This window comes from Oncorhynchus kisutch, linkage group LG17, assembly GCF_002021735.2.
Source record: "Oncorhynchus kisutch isolate 150728-3 linkage group LG17, Okis_V2, whole genome shotgun sequence".
Taxonomy (NCBI): domain Eukaryota; kingdom Metazoa; phylum Chordata; class Actinopteri; order Salmoniformes; family Salmonidae; genus Oncorhynchus; species Oncorhynchus kisutch.
Genome location: NC_034190.2, coordinates 43,967,869 through 43,988,511, shown reverse-complemented (window position 1 = coordinate 43,988,511; position 20,643 = coordinate 43,967,869). Strand labels below are relative to the sequence as shown.

The 20,643-nt window shown below is 43.8% G+C and overlaps 1 protein-coding gene across 6 annotated transcripts in view; it reads right to left on the bottom strand.

Moving 5' to 3' along the window:
• Positions 1 to 20,643, bottom strand: part of LOC109906953 (glutamate receptor-interacting protein 2) — an 82,148-nt gene that overhangs the window by 46,054 nt on the left and 15,451 nt on the right. For all 6 annotated transcript variants that reach the window (XM_031793877.1, XM_031793878.1, XM_031793879.1 and 3 more), the window contains exons 5-6: positions 16,716 to 16,802; positions 16,549 to 16,624 (exon numbers count right to left, since the gene is read on the bottom strand). In XM_031793877.1, coding sequence (XP_031649737.1) covers positions 16,549 to 16,624; positions 16,716 to 16,802 — 163 coding nt within the window. The remainder of the gene's footprint in view (positions 1 to 16,548; positions 16,625 to 16,715; positions 16,803 to 20,643) is intronic.

Here is a 20,643-nt window from a genome sequence, read left to right as displayed (position 1 = left end):
CAAAAAAATTGTTAAAATAAAAAATACAATCTAAATAAGGACATCAAGGACGACTAAAATCAGAACAGCAATGCCAAATGTACAGTATATGTTTGTATGCATGTCTGGCACTATTACATGTATGTGTGTGTGTTCTTGTATAAGTTTATTTGAATGAGAGTGTGTGTATATAAATGTGTACAAACACCTGCACGGCATCAGCCTCAGGCAAACCGGCATTAGCTGTAAAAACACTGCCCTCAGTGTCATTCAAACATACTTTTTATTTTGCCTTTTTTAAACTTTTAGCTTTGACCATTATTTTATCTTCCGTACAGCACCTCAACTCGTCTCCAATTCCACATCCCAACCCTCAGCTCATCCCATCTACAGTTGACGTCGGAAGTTTACATACACTTAGGTTGGAGACATTAGAACACATTTTTCAACCACTCCACAAATGTCTTGTTAACAAACTATAGTTTTGGCAAGTCGGTTAGGACATCTACTTTGTGCATGACACAATTAATTTTTCCAAAAATTGTTTGCAGACGGATTATTTAACTTATAATTCACTGAATCACAATACCAGTGGGTCAGAAGTTTACATACACTAAGTTGACTGTGCCTTTTAAACAGCTTGTAAAATTCCAGAAATGTATGTCATGGCTTTAGAAGCTTCTGATAGGCTAATTGACATCATTTGAGTCAATTGGAGGTGTACCTGTGGATGTATTTCAAGGCTTACCTTCAAACTCAGTGCCTTTTTGCTTGACATCATGGGAAAATCAATAGAAATCAGCCAAGACCTCAGAAAACAATTTGGAGACCTCCACAAATCTGGTTCATCCTTGGGATCAATTTCCAAACGCCTGAAGGTACGATGTTCATCTGTACAAAGAATAGTACACAAGTATAACCTCTCTTGGTTAGGGGGAAGTATTTTGACATCCGGATGAAAAGCGTGCCCAAAGTAAACTGCCTGTTACTCAGGCCCAGAAGCTAATATATGCATACATGGATAGAAAACACTAAAGTTTCTAAAACTGTTAAAATAATGTATGTGAGTATAACAGAACTGATTTGGCAGGCAAAACCCAGAGGAAAAACCATCCAGGGAAAAGAAAAATGTAGGTCTTAGGATTTTCCAATGGTTTTCTATGCGATACCCTTATTATTAGGAAACTGGTTGCAGTTACTATGGCTTCCACTAGATGTCAACAGTCTTTAGAAGTTGTTCTATGTTTTTCTTTGAGAAATGAAGAAGTAGTCCTATTCATTGGAAGTCTCACTCCAGATGGACTCTACTGTTTTGGTGCGTGTGAACAGGAACGCCCTCCATGTTGTTTTTATCCGGTATTAGAAACAATTTATTCCGTCATAAATTTTATCGATTATTTACCTTTTAGGGTACCGGAGGTTGGATTAGGAACATTGTTCGAAATGTTTGGACCAAGTTTACAGGTAACTTATTAGATACTTTGTAGGCATGTTGGGCGAGTTGAAACCGGTGTATTTCTGAATCAAACGTGCCAAATAAATTGACATGTTTGGGACATAAAGAAGGACATTATTGAACAAACGGACCATTTGTGATGTTTCTGGGACATTTTGGAGTACCATCAGAAGACGATCTTCAAAGGTAAGTCATTAATTATATCGCTATTCTGACTTTTGTGTCGCACTTGCCTGGTTGAAAAATGATTTTCATGTGTTTGTATGCGGGGCGCTGTCCTCAGAAAATCTCATGGTATACTTTCGCCGTGAAGCCTTTTTGAAATCTGACACAGCGGCTGGATTAACAAGAAGTTAAGCTTTACTTTGATGTATAACACATATATTTTCAAGATTGTTCAATATTTGAATTTAGTATTTTGAATTTTGCACTCTGCAATTTCACGGGATGTTGGCCAGGTGGGACGTTACCATCCCACCCGCCCATAAGAAGATAAACACCATGGAACCACGCAGCTGTCAAACCGCTCAGGAAGGAGACGCATTCTGTCTCCTAGAGATGAACGTACTTTAGTGATGAAAAGTGCAAATCAATCCCAGAACAACAGCAAAGGACCTTGTGAAGATGCTGGAGGAAACAGGTACACAAGTATCTATATCCAGAGTAAAACGAGTCCTATATCGACATAACCTGAAAGGCCACTCAGCAAGGAAGAAGCCACTGCTCCAAAACCACCATAAAAAAATCCAGACTACGGTTTGCAACTGCACATGGGGACAAAGATCGTACTTTTTGGAGATGAGTCTGATGAGTCTGATGAGACAAAAATAGAACTGTTTGGCCATATCGTTGTGTTTGGAGGAAAAAGGGGAGGCTTGCAAGCCGAAGAACACCATCCCAACTGTGAGGCACGGAGGTGGCCGCATCATGTTGAGGGGGTGCTTTGCTGCAGGAGGGACTGGTGTACCACACAAAATAGATGGCGTCATGAGAAAGGCAAATTATGTGGATATATTGAAGAAACATCTCAAGACATCAGTCAGGAAGTTAAAGCTTGGTCGCAAATGTGTCTTCCAAGTGGACTTGAAGCATACTTGAAGCATACTTCAAAAGTTGTGGCAAAATGGCTTAAGGACAACAAAGTCAAGATATTGGAGTGGCCATCACAAAACCCTGACCTCAATCCTATAGAAAATCTGTGGGCAGATCTGAAAAAGCGTGTGCGAGCAAGGAGGCCTACAAACCTGACTCAAACCAGCTCTGTCAGGAGGAATGGGCCAAAATTCACCCAACTTATTGTGGGAAGCTTGTGGAACGCTACCCAAAATGTTTGACCCATCTTAAACAATTTAAAGGCAATGCTTCCAAATACTAATTGAGTGTATGTAAACTTCTGACCCACTAGGAATGTGATGAAAGAAATGAAAGCTGAAATAAATCATTATCTCTGCTATTATTCTGACATTTCACATTTTTTAAAGAAAGTGGTGATCCTAACTAACGTAAGACAGTGAATTTATACAAGGATTAAATGTCAGGAATTGTGAAAAACTGAGTTTAAATATATTTGTCTAAGGTGTATGTAAACGTCCGACTTCAACTGTATCTCTGCTGGCCACCCTCCTCGGGTTTCAACGCAACACATATCTTTCAACTATGTTGTGATGTTTAACTTACAATTTCAATCCATCTAATTAAATAGGATCCACAGATTTCGAGTTGAAGATAAAATCTTTTACGAAGAGCATTAGTATATTAGTAATTTACTGACTCGGTCTCTCCAGATATCCTAACAGTACTATTTCTAGGGTCAGTTTTAGATCAATGCTATGCATTTTCAGCCATTCCTGAACCTGAGACCAGAAACAGGGTACCTGAGGGCAATACCAAAATAAATGGTCTATTGATTCTGTTATCCTCACAACAAAATCTGCAGAGCTTTGATGATTATATGCCCCAAATTTTCAACATTGTGTTGGTGACAAGAATTCTATATAATCATTTTAGCTGAAAAGCACAAAGTCTTGAATGTTGCGATGCTTTATATATCAACTCATACACCCTGTACCATGGAATCAGTACATAAGAAATCTCTTCCCAACTATTTTGCAATGTGTATGGCACAGTTGTTAGCATCCTGGTCCTCAAATGAAACTGGTATACTATCCTATTTATGCTATTTTTATTCCTCTGCCAGATTTGATCCTTTATATAGGACAGACAGACCAGTTCCCTACCTCCTCCCGCTGCCACCTGCCTCCTCCATTTTTTGGGGTAGTGCTGTAATCAATTGGTTGCACTCTTGAATTGAGCAAACCTTCCCGTACAATTGTTATAACTGTGCAAAATACCCTTTTCAAACATCTTTCCCATAAATACAAGTATTTTATCAACCAGCGCATTTGAGTTCAGCCATAATTATTGGTTGTAATATTTGTTCTATCTTTTCACGGGGATGAAATTGTAGCCAGCTCTGCAATGCTTGTTTGAAAAGGAGTGACACTTTGAAAAAAGTGTAATTTTCAATTAATCGAAAATGAGACATGGCAGTCTGCAAAAAGGCCATTTTTAAACAATGGATGAGCTTTTCTTAGTAATCTACTTGAGAACCATTTTGGGTTCAAGTAAAACATTTGAATAAGTGAAGCTTTTAGAGAGAGGTTTAGTGCTTTTATATTTAAGAATCTCAACCCACCCAATTCATATTCATGATATAGATAGGCACGCTTTATTTTGTCTGGTTTAGCGTCCCAGATGAAGTGAAATATATTTTGCTCATATGATTTGAAAAACGAATAATCAGGAGTAGGCAGCACCATAAGTAAGTGAGTAGACTGAGATATGACTAAGGAGTTAATCAGGGCAATTTTTCCATAAATAGACAGGTATTTACCTCGCCATGGTTGCAGGATCATGTCTATTTTTACAAGTTTTCTATTGAAATGTATTGTGGAGAGCTTATTTTTTATCTTTTGTGATATGAATACCAAGTATGTCTACTTCACCATCAGCCCATTTTATAGGTAAACTGCAAAGTAATGTTAGTTGTATTTTTTAAAGATCCAATACGTAATATTGTATACTTATCATAATTAGGTTTTATTCCAGAGAGCACCGAAAAGTTATCTAGATCTTCAATGAGACATTGCAGGAATCTAGCTTGTGGACTTAATATAAAACTTGAGTCATTGGCACCTGTGCTTTAAGCCTTGGATTTCTAATCCTCTAATGTTGTTGTTGGATCTGATTTTAATTGGTAGCATTTCGATGGCCATAACGAATAGATATGGTGACAGTGGACACCCTTGTTAAACTCCTCTTGACAATTCAAAACTCTGAGAAGTAGCCGTTATTTACTATTTTACACCTGGGGCTGCTATACATTATTTTTTACCCATTTTATAAGAGAATCACCGACATTTTTAAAAATCCAGGCATTTATAAATAAAATCCAATCTTACTTTATCAAATGCCTTTTCAAAATCCGCCATAAATATCAGGCCTGGCTTCTTAGATGTTTCATGATGTTCTATTATTTAAAAAATGTAAAAAACCTGTAAAAAACCTGTCTGATCAGGATGAACAATACCTGGTGAAACCCTTTTAATTCTAGGTGCTATGCATTTTGCATCACAACTTTGAAGAGTAAGGGGCCTCCAATTTTTTTGTTGTTACAGACTGGGTCTTTATATTTGCCATCTGGGTCTTGTTTTAATAATAGAGAAATCAGACCTTCCTGCGGAGTACCTGACAAACCATTTATATATGAGTAGTTAAAACAACTTAGCAATGGCGCTTTTAGTATACAATGCTTATTTTCCACCATAATTTGCAAATAAATTCATTAAAAATCCTACAATGTGATTTTCTGGATTTGTTTTCTCATTTTGTCTGTCATAGTTGAAGTGTACCTATGATGAAAATTACAGGCCTATCTCATCTTTTTAAGTGGGAGAACTTGCACAATTGGTGTCTGACTAAATACTTTTTTGCCCCACTGTATAAACTTATAGACAAATAAATAAAAAAGATAGACAAACAATAAACATATTAAATTATAAAACTGTTCGACAAGAGAGTGTGACACAGCACAGGCAATGACAAAGATCATTAGCACCATTAGTACCAGCATTAGAAGTCACTACAATAATATACAGCTCTGGGAAAAATTAAGAGACCAGTCCAAATTAAGAGACCAGTCCAAATTAAGAGACCATTCTTAATTTTTTCCAGAGCTGTATTAATGTATCCTACTGATACACTAATGATAGTGAGTATGATAATAGAGTCTTTTCTTTACAAAGGAAGCAGCAGCAGCACTAGAAAGGTGGAGAAGGAAGCAGCAGCAGCACTAGAGATGTGGAGAAGGAAGCAGCAGCACTAGAGAGGTGGAGAAGGAAGCAGCACTAGAGAGGTGGAGAAGGAAGCAGCAGCAGCACTAGAGAGGTGGAGAAGGAAGCAGCAGCAGCACTAGAGAGGTGGAGAAGGAAGCAGCAGCAGCATTAGAGAGGTGGAGAAGGAAGCAGCAGCAGCATTAGAGAGGTGGAGAAGGAAGCAGCAGCAGCATTAGAGAGGTGGAGAAGGAAGCAGCAGCAGCAGTAGAGATGTGGAGAAGGAAGCAGCAGCAGCACTAGAAAGGTGGAGAAGGAAGCAGTAGTAGCACTAGAAAGGTGGAGAAGGAAGCAGCAGCAGCACTAGAGAGGTGGAGAAGGAAGCAGCAGCAGCACTAGAAAGGTGGAGAAGGAAGCAGTAGCAGCACTAGAAAGGTGGAGAAGGAAGCAGCAGCAGCACTAGAGAGGTGGAGAAGGAAACAGCAGCAGCACTAGAGAGGTGGAGAAGGAAGCAGCAGCAGCACTAGAAAGGTGGAGAAGGAAGCAGCAGCAGCACTAGAAAGGTGGAGAAGGAAGCAGCAGCAGCACTAGAGAGGTGAGAAGGAAGCAGCAGCAACACTAGAAAGGTGGAGAAGGAAGCAGCAGCAGCACTAGAGAGGTGGAGAAGGAAGCAGCAGCAGCACTAGAGAGGTGGAGAAGGAAGCAGCAGCAGCACTAGAGAGGTGGAGAAGGAAGCAGCAGCAGCACTAGAGAGGTGGAGAAGGAAGCAGCAGCAGCACTAGAGCTTCAGGTGCTCCTACAGAACTGGAGATGGTGGTCATATCAGAGTCAGACTCAGAGCAGGAACCTTCAGGTACAACTTCAGAGCACAAACCTAAACATGTAGGCTATGATTTCAGATTAATATGTGCTTTATTTATGAGATTATCAGTAGGACTGTAATTGGGGACATACAATCAATGACTGCACAAGTAATACAAGTTTAAATTGAGGTTATCTACAATGTTAATCTCATTCTGCAGAGCAACCAGATGTGCAGAGAGAGAGAGAGAGAGTTTCAGAGCCCAGTACAGGGAAATAGAAAGGGACAGTGAAAGCACTGAAACTACATTTGATTATTTTTCCTGTCCTCAGTCCAAGGACTTTGACTTATTTGTTCAGTACCACCCAAAACAAACTCCTCAAAAGAGTTATTCCCAATGTATTCCACTCCAAAGACGTCACAAACAGACTGACATATAATGAAGTAACTCACACCTTGTTCTGCTCAGTATGTCTTGCATTTGCAAAACCTTCAACCAGTGATAGGGCATTTGTCAAAGGAGGCATGCAGGCCTGGAAACATGCCCATCAGAGAGTACAGGAACATGAGAGAAGCAAGACCCATAGAGAAAGTTCAGAAGCCTTTTTCCTCAGAGCCAGCAAAGCAGACATCCGTACCCTTCTGAGTGATAAGCAAATGTCAGTTCAACGAGACCAGGCCAGAAAGAGGAAACAAGTTATGGAACGTGTGATTGATGTATTTAAAGTTCTTGGTAAATGTGGGTTTAGCTACAGAGAACACAGACACAAAACTGCATATAACTTGAAAACATGGCCTTCAATCATGGCAAATATCTTGAGCTTATATTGTTGCTAAGCAAATATGACGTCTGCCTACAAGAGCATGTTAGTGATTGCATTGAGAAGAGCAAGAAGCAGATGGGAAGTAAAGGAAGAGGGTCCTTGGTAACATCCAAAACAACAGCAAATAAAGTAATTGAAGTCATCAGAATGTTGATTCAGCAGACAATTGCTGTTGCATTGAGAAAGGCAGGGATGTTCTCAATACAAATGGACATAACACAGGATTTAACATCCAAAGACCAGTGTGCAGTAGGTCTGTGATATGTCACTGATGTTGTCCATGTGAGACTCATTGCGGTAATTGTGAGTCATCAACTGGACAGTACTTTGTGGACCTTGTGAAACAGACCCTTGAAGATGGACATAGATATCAAACAGTGTGTTGGTAATGCAACAGACGGAGCAGCTAATATGCAGGGACTGTACAGGGGCTTCTCTGCGTCGCTCACAGGAGAGTCTCCTAACCAAGTACACATAAGGTGTTACTCACATGTCCTCAACCTTGTGCTAACCTACACCACTGGGGTTGTTATGGCAAGTGAATCCCTTTCCTCACTACTGAATGACATTACAGTGTTCGTTCGAGATTCCTACAAGCACAGGAAGCTATGGGAGGAAACCAGTGAGGACAGGAGACACAGATGGCTTGATGTAATTGGTGAAACACGCTGGTGGGCCAAAGACAAGGCCTTGAGGAATGTATTTGGAAGCTTTGCAAAGCCTGACCATGCACTTTACGCGGATGAGGTCATCACTATGGAAAGAATTGAACAGGATGTGACCATAAAACCTGCCATCCGAAGCAAGGTCCAAGGGTACAAGGATGCTCTCCTAAAGTATGAAACCATACTTACAGCTGAGGTTTTTCTCAGCATTTTTGAGCAGACGTCCCCTCTCTCTAAATACTTGCAAACAAGTGGCATGGAAGTAACTCACACCATGTTCTGCTCAGTATGTCTTGCATTTGCAAAACCTTCAACCAGTGATAGGGCATTTGTCAAAGGAGGCATGCAGGCCTGGAAACATGCCCATCAGAGAGTACAGGAACATGAGAGAAGCAAGACCCATAGAGAAAGCCAAAAAAACAATTTGAACTTCTACTTTAAAAATCCACCTCTCTAAAAACAAGTCTCTCACCGTTGCCGCCTGCTATAAACCACCCTCTGCCCCCAGCTGTGCTCTGGACACCATATGTGAACTGATTGCCCCCCATCTATCTTCAGAGCTTGTGCTGCTAGGCGACCTAAACTGGAACATGCTTAACACCCCAGCCATCCTACAATCTAAACTTGATGCCCTCAACCTCACACAAATTATCAATGAACCTACCAGGTACCTCCCCAAAGCCTTAAACACGGGCACCCTCATAGATATCATCCTAACCAACTTGCCCTCTAAATACACCTCTGCTGTTTTCAACCAAGATCTCAGCGATCACTGCCTCATTGCCTGCATCCGTAATGGGTCAGCGGTCAAACGACCTCCACTCATCACTGTAAAACGCTCCCTGAAACACTTCAGCGAGCAGGCCTTTCTAATCGACCTGGCCGGGGTATCCTGGAAGGATATTGATCTCATCCCGTCAGTAGAGGATGCCTGGATATTTTTTTTAAATGCCTTCCTAACCATCTTATATAAACATGCCCCATTCAAGAGATTTAGAACCAGGAACAGATATAGCCCTTGGTTCTCCCCAGACCTGACTGCCCTTAACCAACACAAAAACATCCTATGGCGTTCTGCATTATAGCATCGAACAGCCCCCGTGATATGCAGCTGTTCAGGGAAGCTAGAAACCATTATACACAGGCAGTTAGAAAAGCCAAGGCTAGCTTTTTCAAGCTGAAATTTGCTTCCTGCAACACTAACTCAAAAAAGTTCTGGCACACTGTAAAGTCCATGGAGAATAAGAACACCTCCTCCCAGCTGCCCACTGCACTGAAGATAGGAAACACTGTCACCACTGATAAATCCACCATAATTGAGAATTTCAATAAGCATTTTTCTACGGCTGGCTATGCTTTCCACCTGGCTACTCCTACCCCGGTCAACAGCACTGCACCCGCCACAGCAACTCGCCCAAGCCTTCCCCATTTCTCCTTCTCCCAAATCCGTTCAGCTGATGTTCTGAATGAGCTGCAAAATCGGGACCCCTACAAATCAGCCGGGCTAGACAATCTGGACCCTTTCTTTCTAAAATTATCTGCCGAAATTGTTGCCACCCCTATTACTAGCCTGTTCAACCTCTCTTTCGTGTCGTCTGAGATTCCCAAAGATTGGAAAGCAGCTGCGGTCATCCCCCTCTTCAAAGGGAGGGACACTCTTGACCCAAACTGCTACAGACCTATATCTATCCTACCATGCCTTTCTAAGGTCTTCGAAAGCCAAGTCAACAAATAGATTACCGACCATTTCGAATATCACCATACCTTCTCTGCTATGCAATCTGGTTTCAGAGCTGGTCATGGGTGCACCTCAGCCACGCTCAAGGTCCTAAATGATATCTTAACCGCCATCGATAAGAAACATTACTGTGCAGCCGTATTCATTGATCTGGCCAAGGCTTTCGACTCTGTCAAATCACCACATCCTCATCGGCAGACTCGACAGCCTTGGTTTCTCAAATGATTGCCTCGCCTGGTTCACCAACTACTTCTCTGATAGAGTTCAGTGTGTCAAATCGGAGGGCCTGCTGTCCGGACCTCTGGCAGTCTCTATGGGGGTGCCACAGGGTTCAAATCTTGGACCGACTCTCTTCTCTGTATACATCAATGAGGTCGCTCTTGCTGCTGGTGAGTCTCTGATCCACCTCTACGCAGACGACACCATTCTGTATACTTCTGGCCCTTCTTTGGACACTGTGTTAACAACCCTCCAGGCAAGCTTCAATGCCATACAACTCTCCTTCCTTGGCCTCCAATTGCTCTTAAATACAAGTAAAACTAAATGCATGCTCTTCAACCGATCGCTACATGCACCTACCCGCCTGTCCAACATCACTACTCTGGACGGCTCTGACTTACGTGGAGAACTACAAATACTTAGGTGTCTGGTTAGACTGTAAACTCTCCTTCCAGACCCATATCAAACATCTCCAATCCAAAGTTAAATCTAGAATTGGCTTCCTATTTCGCAACAAAGCATCCTTCACTCATGCTGCCAAACATACCCTTGTAAAACTGACCATCCTACCAATCCTCGACTTTGGCGATGTCATTTACAAAATAGCCTCCAATACCCTACTCAACAAATTGGATGCAGTCTATCACAGTGCAATCCGTTTTGTCACCAAAGCCCCATATACTACCCACCATTGCGACCTGTACGCTCTCGTTGGCTGGCCCTCGCTTCATACTCGTCGCCAAACCCACTGGCTCCATGTCATCTACAAGACCCTGCTAGGTAAAGTCCCCCCTTATCTCAGCTCGCTGGTCACTATAGCATCTCCCACCTGTAGCACACGCTCCAGCAGGTATATCTCTCTAGTCACCCCCAAAACCAATTCTTTCTTTGGCCGCCTCTCCTTCCAGTTCATTCCAGTCATTGGCAGCAGAGAACTACAATCTCCCTCACTAGCTTTAAGCACCAACTGTCAGAGCAGCTCACAGATTACTGCACCTCTACATAGCTCACCTATAATTTAGCCCAAACAACTACCTCTTTCCCTACTGTATTTAATTAATTAATTTATTTTGCTCCTTTGCACCCCATTATTTTTATTTCTACTTTGCACATTCTTCCATTGCAAATCTACCATTCCAGTGTTTTACTTGCTATATTGTATTTACTTTGCCACCATGGCCTTTTTTGCCTTTACCTCCCTTATCTCACCTCATTTGCTCACATCGTATATAGACTTGTTTATACTGTATTATTGACTGTATGTTTGTTTTACTCCATGTGTAACTCTGTGTCGTTTTATCTGTCGAACTGCTTTGCTTTATCTTGGACAGGTCGTAAATGAGAACTTGTTCTCAACTTGCCTACCTGGTTAAATAAAGGTAAAATAAATAAAATAAAAATATCGTAACAGCACCGCACTTGGTGACGGGAACGGAGGATAACCTGAGAAAGTGTGCCCGAGACTTTGAGGGTGTGAAGAGGGCAGCAGATGACTTTGTTGAGTGGGCCAATGGCATTCTGGAGGAGCAGCAAGACTGTGATGCCGAAGCTCAGACTGCTCTCCCAGAGAAGAGAACAACAACAGGAAAAAGAAGAGAAAACCAGGTGAGTTGGAAGAAGACGAGCCCATTGCTAATGCAGACATGGATTACAAAATCAAGTTCCACAATGTGGTACTGGACACTGTTGTTGAAAGTATTCACTGCCGATATGCAGCAAATGCAGCGCTGTGTGCAGATGTCTCCTGCATGAATCCAAAGCATTTTCCTGAGATCAGAGAAAAGGGCCTTCCAAAGACAGCCATGAAGGAGCTCAGCAAATGCTTCCTGGAAATTGATGAACGTGCAACTGTTGAGGCATTCAGCCTTGCACAACAGTGGGAAAGACTGAAACAGTCAGCATTGGAGGAGTACAACACCAGGTCCGCCGCCGCCAGTGATGAAGGCTTTGAGGATCCTGATGAAAGTTTGGAGTTGGTGAGCAGAAATTGTTCCACATGTAAAAACTGCCCGATATGCTGCTACCTTCTCCTGTCTCAGTACAATCTGCTCACAGATGCTTATCACATGATTGATTTGGGCTACAAGCTCCACCTTACCCTATCCATCACTCAGGTGACCTTCTCCACCCTGAAATTCATGAAGAACCGCCAAAGAATCTCCCTCACTCAAGAGATCCTTGAAGCGTTCCTTTTGATGGCAACAGAGAAGGAGATTCTTATGGGACTTGACAAAGATGACATCATTGACAAGATGGCAGAGAGCAGTGAGTTAGCACGCCGCCTACTGGTTTACTAGTGGTAATTACTTCCTGGTTACTCTGAAGTTGCTATGCTATGACTCCTTGACAGGCTGACAAGGGTGAAAGAACATTTGCTGTGAGTTAAAGCTTTTGTACAGAGGCATGTTTTTTGGACTTTCATATTATACATGCAGTTATGAAGCCAATGTTCAATTTCATTGACTCAGTGTATAGAAGTGTTTATTTTTGTGCTGTTTGCTATATGGACACAAGTGAGTGAACATTGTAATCTAAACAATTTTGTAGAGGAGTGCTTTTTCGACTTTTGTATTATACTTACATTGTTGTAGCTTATGCTCAAGTTCAGTGGATGTGTGTGTGTGAAGTTTTTTGATACTTTTGATATGCTTGAACATAAAGATAATCATTTGAACATTTGAGCTAACTCTGTATATCTCATTCTCTTTTTAAAAAGTGTAGGCTAATTGTTTTGTGTGTCTAGCCTTGTACATTTGTATGTGCTATGCTTGGTGTATTCTTAGTGAGTTTTTGAGGGTGCATCCATAGCCATAGCATACCTTGAGAACTCAGTGTTCAGATAGGCTACTTGTTGGTCAGTTCCAAATGTTTGTATTTTGTAATGTGGATCACTTTCATCCCAGATGAACAAAGTGGCCAAATGTAAAACTAGTTTGGTACCTGTTACACAACAAACAGGGTTAGCCTACAAAATTAGCTTTCTGGAGGTTTGCGTGAACAGGGTGCCCTGGGAAGGAGTCAAATTCTCAGCCTGAATTATTGTTTCAGTCCATCCCTGACCTCCTCACACAACTTTTCCAGTGTTGCATGGATTCCAGCCAGAACACTAGCCTCAACTTTAACGGTGAGTCAATCGTCCGTGTCTATAGATTAATCTGTTTTTCTTTTTTTGGGGGGGGTAAAGGTAGTCGGCTGCTGTTATCTCAGGTCGTAAATTCCTGGAGGAGACTCTCTTCCTCATGGCCAGACAGTATAGAAAGAGAAAAGGTTTCACAGCAGAACAAAGGAATTTCTTCCACGTCACAGAACTTGAGAACTGAACAATATTCATGTTCTGGAGAATGTATAAATGGTCGGTGAAGTAGCCAGCTACGAACTGGTCTATTTTGATACATTTTGTGAAACTCATGAGAGACGATACAGCCACATTACCATAACCCTGTTTATACAAGAGTCTTAGTTAGGAGTCTTGCATCTAATTGTTGTATAAAATGAATGAGTAAAGATGAAACTTTTTGTGAACTTATGTAATGTATTTTAAACTGTTTAATGAAAGGGAACCCTTTAAAGTTAACTAAGTCATTGGCCCGCCCCATGAGCACAGACATTGATCTGGCGTCATGGGACAGCCTTTTTCTGTTCTTCCAAATATAACCCCACCTTGGGAATTTATCTTCAGACCATGCTTCTCTCAATTACGAGAGGGCTAAGGTTTGAGTAGAGACCAGCTTACCTCGATAACCACGAGAGGGCTAAGGTTTCAGACCAGTACGTCATCACAGAGGGAGTTAAGGTTTGAGTAGATTGCTGAATCTCAACCATATCACGTGGTTAAACTCTAACGATACAGACAGAAAAAATTAATCTTTGATACTAATTACGAGTCTGCAGCTAGGAATTTGGTACGATTGAACGCAAAGACCGACAACCGCCGAAACATCTATTTCATCTAACAACATTGCTGAATGTTACTCTGAAATATCCATTCTAACCACGGCAGAGAGAGAGAGGGCGGACAAACTTTCACAAATGAGTTCATGTGCAAAGCATTTCAATTGTAATAATTATCTAGGGAAACTCCGTTATCATTTCCTTTATTTGTTTGTGCATTTCTGTGTTTATTTAGTTAGTTAATAAATAAATAAATAAATGATTGAGAATTGATGTATGGATGACTCATAGTTCGTGCAGATAACTAACAATTTACGACGTTTGGAATGAGACTAACGTGAGGTAAAGGATAATTCATTAATTAGAAGGAAAATTATAACTTTGTAATCTGAATATTTTCCTTGGTGCCCCGACTTCCTAGTTAATTACATCTACCTGATTAGTTAATCACATAATAATAATAATTACAGAGAATTGATTTGATAAACTAAACAGTCTTCAGTTTAATGATGCCAAAGACAACGCCTATTCCCCCTCAGGAGGCTGAAAATATTTGTTATGGACTTTCATATGGCTAAAGGTCAATCAGATTTGTGAACATGGTCCCTAGCTGTGTGTTGCCGCTCTCCATGTTGTCTGTAGCTTGTGAGGTGTGGAAACACTTTGTTGCTTTTATAAATTTTGACTAGCTGCTTTTTGTTCTATGCTGCTCTGTCTGTATGCTACGTCTAGCTTGTCCTATGTTGCTCTGTCTGTATGCTATGTCTTGCTTGTCCTATGTTGCTATGTCTTGCTTGTTCTATGTTGCTATTGTCTATATTGTAATTGTTTTTAATAACCTGCCCAGGGACTGCGGTTGAAAATTAGCCGGCTGGCTAAAACCGGCACTTTTACTGAAACGTTGATTAATGTGCACTGTCCCTGTAAAAATAAAAAATAAACTCAAACTCAACTCATATCCTCAAAAAGTTAAACAGATGCACCATTGAGAGCATCTTAACTGGATAGCCACCCCTTGGTATGGCAACTGCTTGGCATCCGATCACAAGGCACTACAGAGGGTAGTGCGTACGGCCCAGTACATCACTGGGGTCAAGCTCCCTGCCATCAATGACCTCTATATCAGCCAGTATCAGAGAAAGACCCCAAAGATTGCACCAAGTCTGGAACCAACAGGATCATGAACAGCTTCTACCCCCAAGCCATGAGACAAAATAGTTAACCAAATAGCTACTCAGACTATTTGAATTGATGCTCCCCTTTTCACTAATTATTTTGACTCATCACATACGCTGCTCCTACTGCTTATTATCTATCCTGTTGCCTATTCACTTTACCCCTACCTATATATATACACACATATCTACCTCAATTAACTCGTACCCCTGCACATCGACTCGGTACTGGTACACAGTGTACAGTTGAAGTCAGAGGTTTACATACACCTTAGCCAAATACATTTAAACTCAGTTTTTCACAATTCCTGACATTTAATCCTTATAAAATAAAATAAAATCCCTGTTTTAGGTCAGTTAGGATCACCACTTTATTTTAAGAATGTGAAAGGTCAGAATAGTAGGACTCGTTTTACTGTAGATATAGATACTTTGTACCGGTTTCCTCCATCATCTTCACAATGTCCTTTGCTGTTGTTCGGGGATTGATTTTCACTTTTCACACCAAGGTAAGTTCAACTCTAGGAGACAGAACGCGTCTCTTTCCTGAGCGGTGTGACGGCTGCATGGTCCCATGGTGTTATTACTTGCATACTATTGTTTGTTCAGGCGTTTGGAAATTAATCCCAAGGATGACTTGTGGAGGTCTACAATGTTTGGGCTGATTTCTTTTGATTTTCCCATGATGTCAAGCAAAGGAGCACTGAGTTTGAAGGTAGGCCTTGAAATACATCAACAGGTACACCTCATTTGAATCAAATGATGTCAATTAGCCTATCAGAAGCTTCTAAAGACATCTGGAATTTTCCAAGCTGTTTAAAGGCACAGTAAACTTAGTGTATGTAAACTTCTGACCCACTGGAATTGTGATACAGTGAATTATAAGTGAAATAAACAATTGTTGGAAAAATTACTTGTGCCATGCACAAAGTAGATGTCCTAACCGACTTGCCAAAACTATAGTTTGTTGACAAGAAATGTGTGGAGTGGTTGAAAAATGAGTGTTAATGACTCCAAAATATTATTTCTCAAATGCTTGGTAAACAACAGGTGTAAACTGTAAAGTTTACATACACTTCTGACTTAAACTGTATATAGCCAAGTTATTGTTACTCGTGCATTTATTCCTTGTGTTATTGTTTGTATAATTGTTTTCTCTGCACTGTTGGAAAGGGCCCGTAAGTAAACGTTTATTTGAAATGTGAATCACATGAAATGTGTTTTAAAACTGCTAAAATGGCTAAATGTGTAGAATTGCAGAAAATGCCCTTTAAAGCTTCACCTTTTTCTCTGCGCCACCAAGAGGGGAACCCCTAAATTGCCAGTGAGTTGTGAGAGGCCCCCAACAAAATCTTGCTTAGAGCCCCCAAAATGATAGAAACATCCTTGCGCTTACTAATGTGAAATACTCATGAGGGTATAAGCATGTGTGCACGCACACAGTCTTATCTCTTCTGCATGTCTTTACCGATCAGCTGGACCCCCATGCCGTACGTAGGTCACTACCAGAGGACGAGACCTGTGCCAGTCTTCATGGAACCCTCCTAGAACAACAGAACACAAACCAGCTCTAGCGCAATCTTTCATCCTTTCCCACCCTTTAATACACATTCTAACAGACTTGATGATGCCCACCTCTCATGACGAATCCAAAGCTGTTGCCCTCCTTGTATAGGCACACCTCTATAGTCTTAGCTATAACACTTGTGGGAGTGTTCTGGACTGAAAACAGAGAGGGAAAGAAGTTCAGAGTTTAGACACAATAACAGATTCAGACCAACACCATCTTAGGACACAAAAACACAGTGGCATGAAGGTTTTATCCACCTTTAAAATAATGGAACATTGTAAGATAGTGTTAACTGCAACCCACTCACTGCCAAAGGTACAACCTATTGCTGGGTAGCTGTTTTGGAGGTTGAATCCTTATAAGTCACCACTGGATCATCCGGTGGAGTTTGGTGAAGGGAGGACGGCTCATAGCTAGAATAAATTGAAATTTATCGAAGACATAAAACCCATCCCACGTTCCATTTTGGCCATTATAATGAGCACGTCCTCCAATTGAAAATGACACCAGCTGTCACGAGTCCGACCGAGGGTGTTTCCTTTTCCCGGGTGGGTGGCGCTCGGCGGTCGTTAGCTGCCACTGATTGTTTTTCCTCCCCCTCCTTGTATGTTTAGTGGTAGCACCTGTGTAGGGTTAATTCGTTTGTCTTTATTAGACAGCCGGCCCGCCTGGTTGTTGTGCGGGATTATTTCTATGTAACCTTCGGCTCTGTTGTAGAGGTACGTGTTTTGTGCCTGGTCGTGATTTGTTCCATTGTACATTTTGATTCCCTGTGTTTGGGAACGTTACTTTTGTGAGCACCCTGTGGTGTGTTAGGCGCTATTAAAAGACGCACAGCATTGAACTCTCTGTCTCCTGCATTTGCCTCCACACCCACGACACCCGGAGCATTACAGAATCCCGCACCTATCAATTGAATGGAGTCAGCAGGAGCAGCAGCCAACCCTCTCCCATCGATGGAGGAACGGGTTCTCCACCACACCACCGTCCTCCATCGGATCGGATCCGCGATGGATCAAGTGATGGAGAGAATGGACAGATGGGAGAGGAGTGGTCTCCTCTCTCCACCTTCGGCACCCACGGTTCCGGACTCTCCATCTCCCGACTCCAGCACCCTCCGTCTGACGCTACCGAAGGCTTATGATGGAGCTGCGGCGGGTTGCCAGGGGTTTCTGCTTCAGCTGGAGCTATACCTGGCCACCATCAGACCCACTCCCTCAGGAGCAGAGAGGGTGAGTGTCCTCATCTCCTGCCTCACGGGTCGTGCTCTGGAGTGGGCGAACGCAGTCTGGAATGGCCCAGACTCAGCGCTGGAGCACTACCCAGAGTTTTCCCGCCGCTTCCGTGCCGTGTTTGATCACCCTCTAGACGGCCGAGCGGTGGGAGAACGACTATTTCATCTCAGGCAGGAGAGGAGGAGCGCCCAGGATTACGCGCTGGAGTTCCGGACCTTGGCAGCCGGATCTGGGTGGAACGACAGGGCCCTCATGGACCACTACAGGTGTAGTCTCCGAGAGGACGTCCGCCGGGAGTTAGCGTGTCGGGACACCACTCTGTCACTGGATCAGCTGATTGACATGTCCATTCGACTGGATAATCTGCTGGCTGCCCGCGGGCGTTCAGAGAGGGTCCTGTGCGTTCCACCACCCAGCCCCTCCGCTCCCATTCCGATGGAGTTGGGAGGGGCTGCGCCGAGGGGTACCGGAGGAGGAGGCCTTCCCTGCACCAACTGTGGTCGGAGAGGACACACGTCTGATCGGTGCTGGGGGGGTCCGTCTGGGAGTAGAGATGGCAGGCGGAACGCTTCTCGGTCACCCCAGGTGAGTCAGCATCAAACTCACCCAGAACCCCTTGTTGGCCACATGTTTGTCTTAACCTTTTTCCTTCACTTTTTTCCCTCTTCCCAGCATAGGGCGCTAGTCGATTCAGGCGCAGCTGGGAACTTTATGGATCGCGGACTCGCCCTTAAGTTAGGGGTCCCGCTGGTGCCGATAGATTCTCCTTTCCCCGTGCACTCCCTAGATAGCCGGCCATTAGGGTCAGGGATGGTCAGGGAGACCACGGTCCCACTGGACATGGTGACGCAGGGGAATCATAGGGAGCGTATCAGTTTCTTTATTATTGATTCGCCTGCGTTTCCAGTGGTGCTGGGGACTCCCTGGTTGGCCCGGCACAATCCTAAAATTTCGTGGAGACAGGGGGTTCTCCAGGGGTGGTCAGAGGAGTGTTCTGGAAGGTGTTTGGGAGTTTCCATCGGTGCCACGTCGGTGGAGAGTCCAGACCAGGGTTCCACGGTGTGCATTCCCCCCGAGTATGCCGATTTGGCAATCGCTTTCAGTAAAGTGAAAGCGACTAAATTACCACCTTATCGACCGGGAAGGGATTGTACGATAGATCTCCAGGTAGACGCTGCGCTTCCCAAGAGTCACGTGTACCCGCTGTCCCAGGAGGAGACGTTGGCAATGGAGACATATGTCACGGAGTCGCTGGGACAGGGGTACATTCGGCCCTCCATTTCACCTGTCTCCTCGAGTTTCTTTTTTGTGAGGAAAAAGGAGGGAGGTTTGCGTCCGTGTATCGATTATAGAGGTCTAAACGCCATCACAGTGGGGTATAGTTACCCTCTACCTCTCATCGCTACGGCGGTGGAATCGTTCCACGGAGCGCAGTTCTTCACAAAACTGGATCTCAGGAGCGCGTATAGTCTGGTGCGTATTCGGAAGGGAGACAAGTGGAAAACCGCATTTAGTACTACATCAGGCCACTATGAGTACCTCGTCATGCCGTATGGGTTAAAAAATGCTCCAGCCGTTTTTCAATCCTTTGTAGACGAGATTCTCAGGGACCTGTGCGGGCAGGGAGTGGTTGTTTATATCGATGACATTCTGATCTACTCGGCCACTCACACCGCGCATGTGTCTCTGGTGCGCAAAGTGCTTGGTAGACTGCTGGAGCATGACCTATACGTCAAGGCTGAGAAATGCGCGTTCTCTAAACGAGCCGTCTCTTTTCTGGGATATCGCATTTCCACCTCGGGGGTAGTGATGGAGGGTGACCGCATTAGTGCCGTGCGTAATTGGCCGACTCCGACCACGGTAAAGGAGGTGCAGCGGTTTTTGGGTTTTGCCAACTACTACCGGAGGTTTATCCGGGGTTTTGGCCAGGTAGCGGCTCCCATTACCTCACTGCTGAAGGGGGGCCCGGTGCGTTTGCAGTGGTCAGCAGAGGCGGACGGAGCATTCAACAAGTTGAAGGCGCTGTTCACTGATGCGCCCGTGTTGGCGCATCCGGACCCCTCTCTAGCATTCATAGTGGAGGTGGACGTGTCCGAGGCTGGGGTGGGTGCCGTGCTATCACAGCGCTCGGGTACGCCACCAAAACTCCGCCCCTGCGCTTTCTTCTCAAGGAAGCTCAGCCCAGCGGAGCGTAACTATGATGTGGGGGACCGGGAGTTGCTAGCGGTGGTTAAGGCTCTGAAGGTGTGGAGACACTGGCTTGAGGGGGCTAAGCACCCCTTTCCCATCTGGACCGACCACCAGAATCTGGAGTATATTCGGGCAGCTAGGAGACTTAACCCACGTCAGGCAAGGTGGGCCATCTTCTTCACCCGGTTCCGGTTTACTTTGTCTTATAGACCGGGCTCCCAGAACGTAAAGGCTGACGCACTGTCCCGCCTTTATGACACGGAGGATGGGTCCACCGAACCAACTCCCATCCTTCCCGCCTCAAAGTTGGTAGCCCCAGTGGTATGGGAGGTGGACTCGGACATCGAGCGGGCGTTACGGGCTGAACCCGCGCCTCCTCAGTGTCCAGCGGGGCGAAGGTACGTGCCGCTTGGTGTTCGGGACAAACTGATTCGGTGGGCTCACGTCCTACCCTCCTCGGGTCACCCTGGGGTGACGAGGACAGTGGGGAGCCTTCGGGGGAGGTATTGGTGGCCTACGTTGGCTAAGGACATTAAGGGTTATGTCTCCTCCTGTTCAGTGTGCGCTC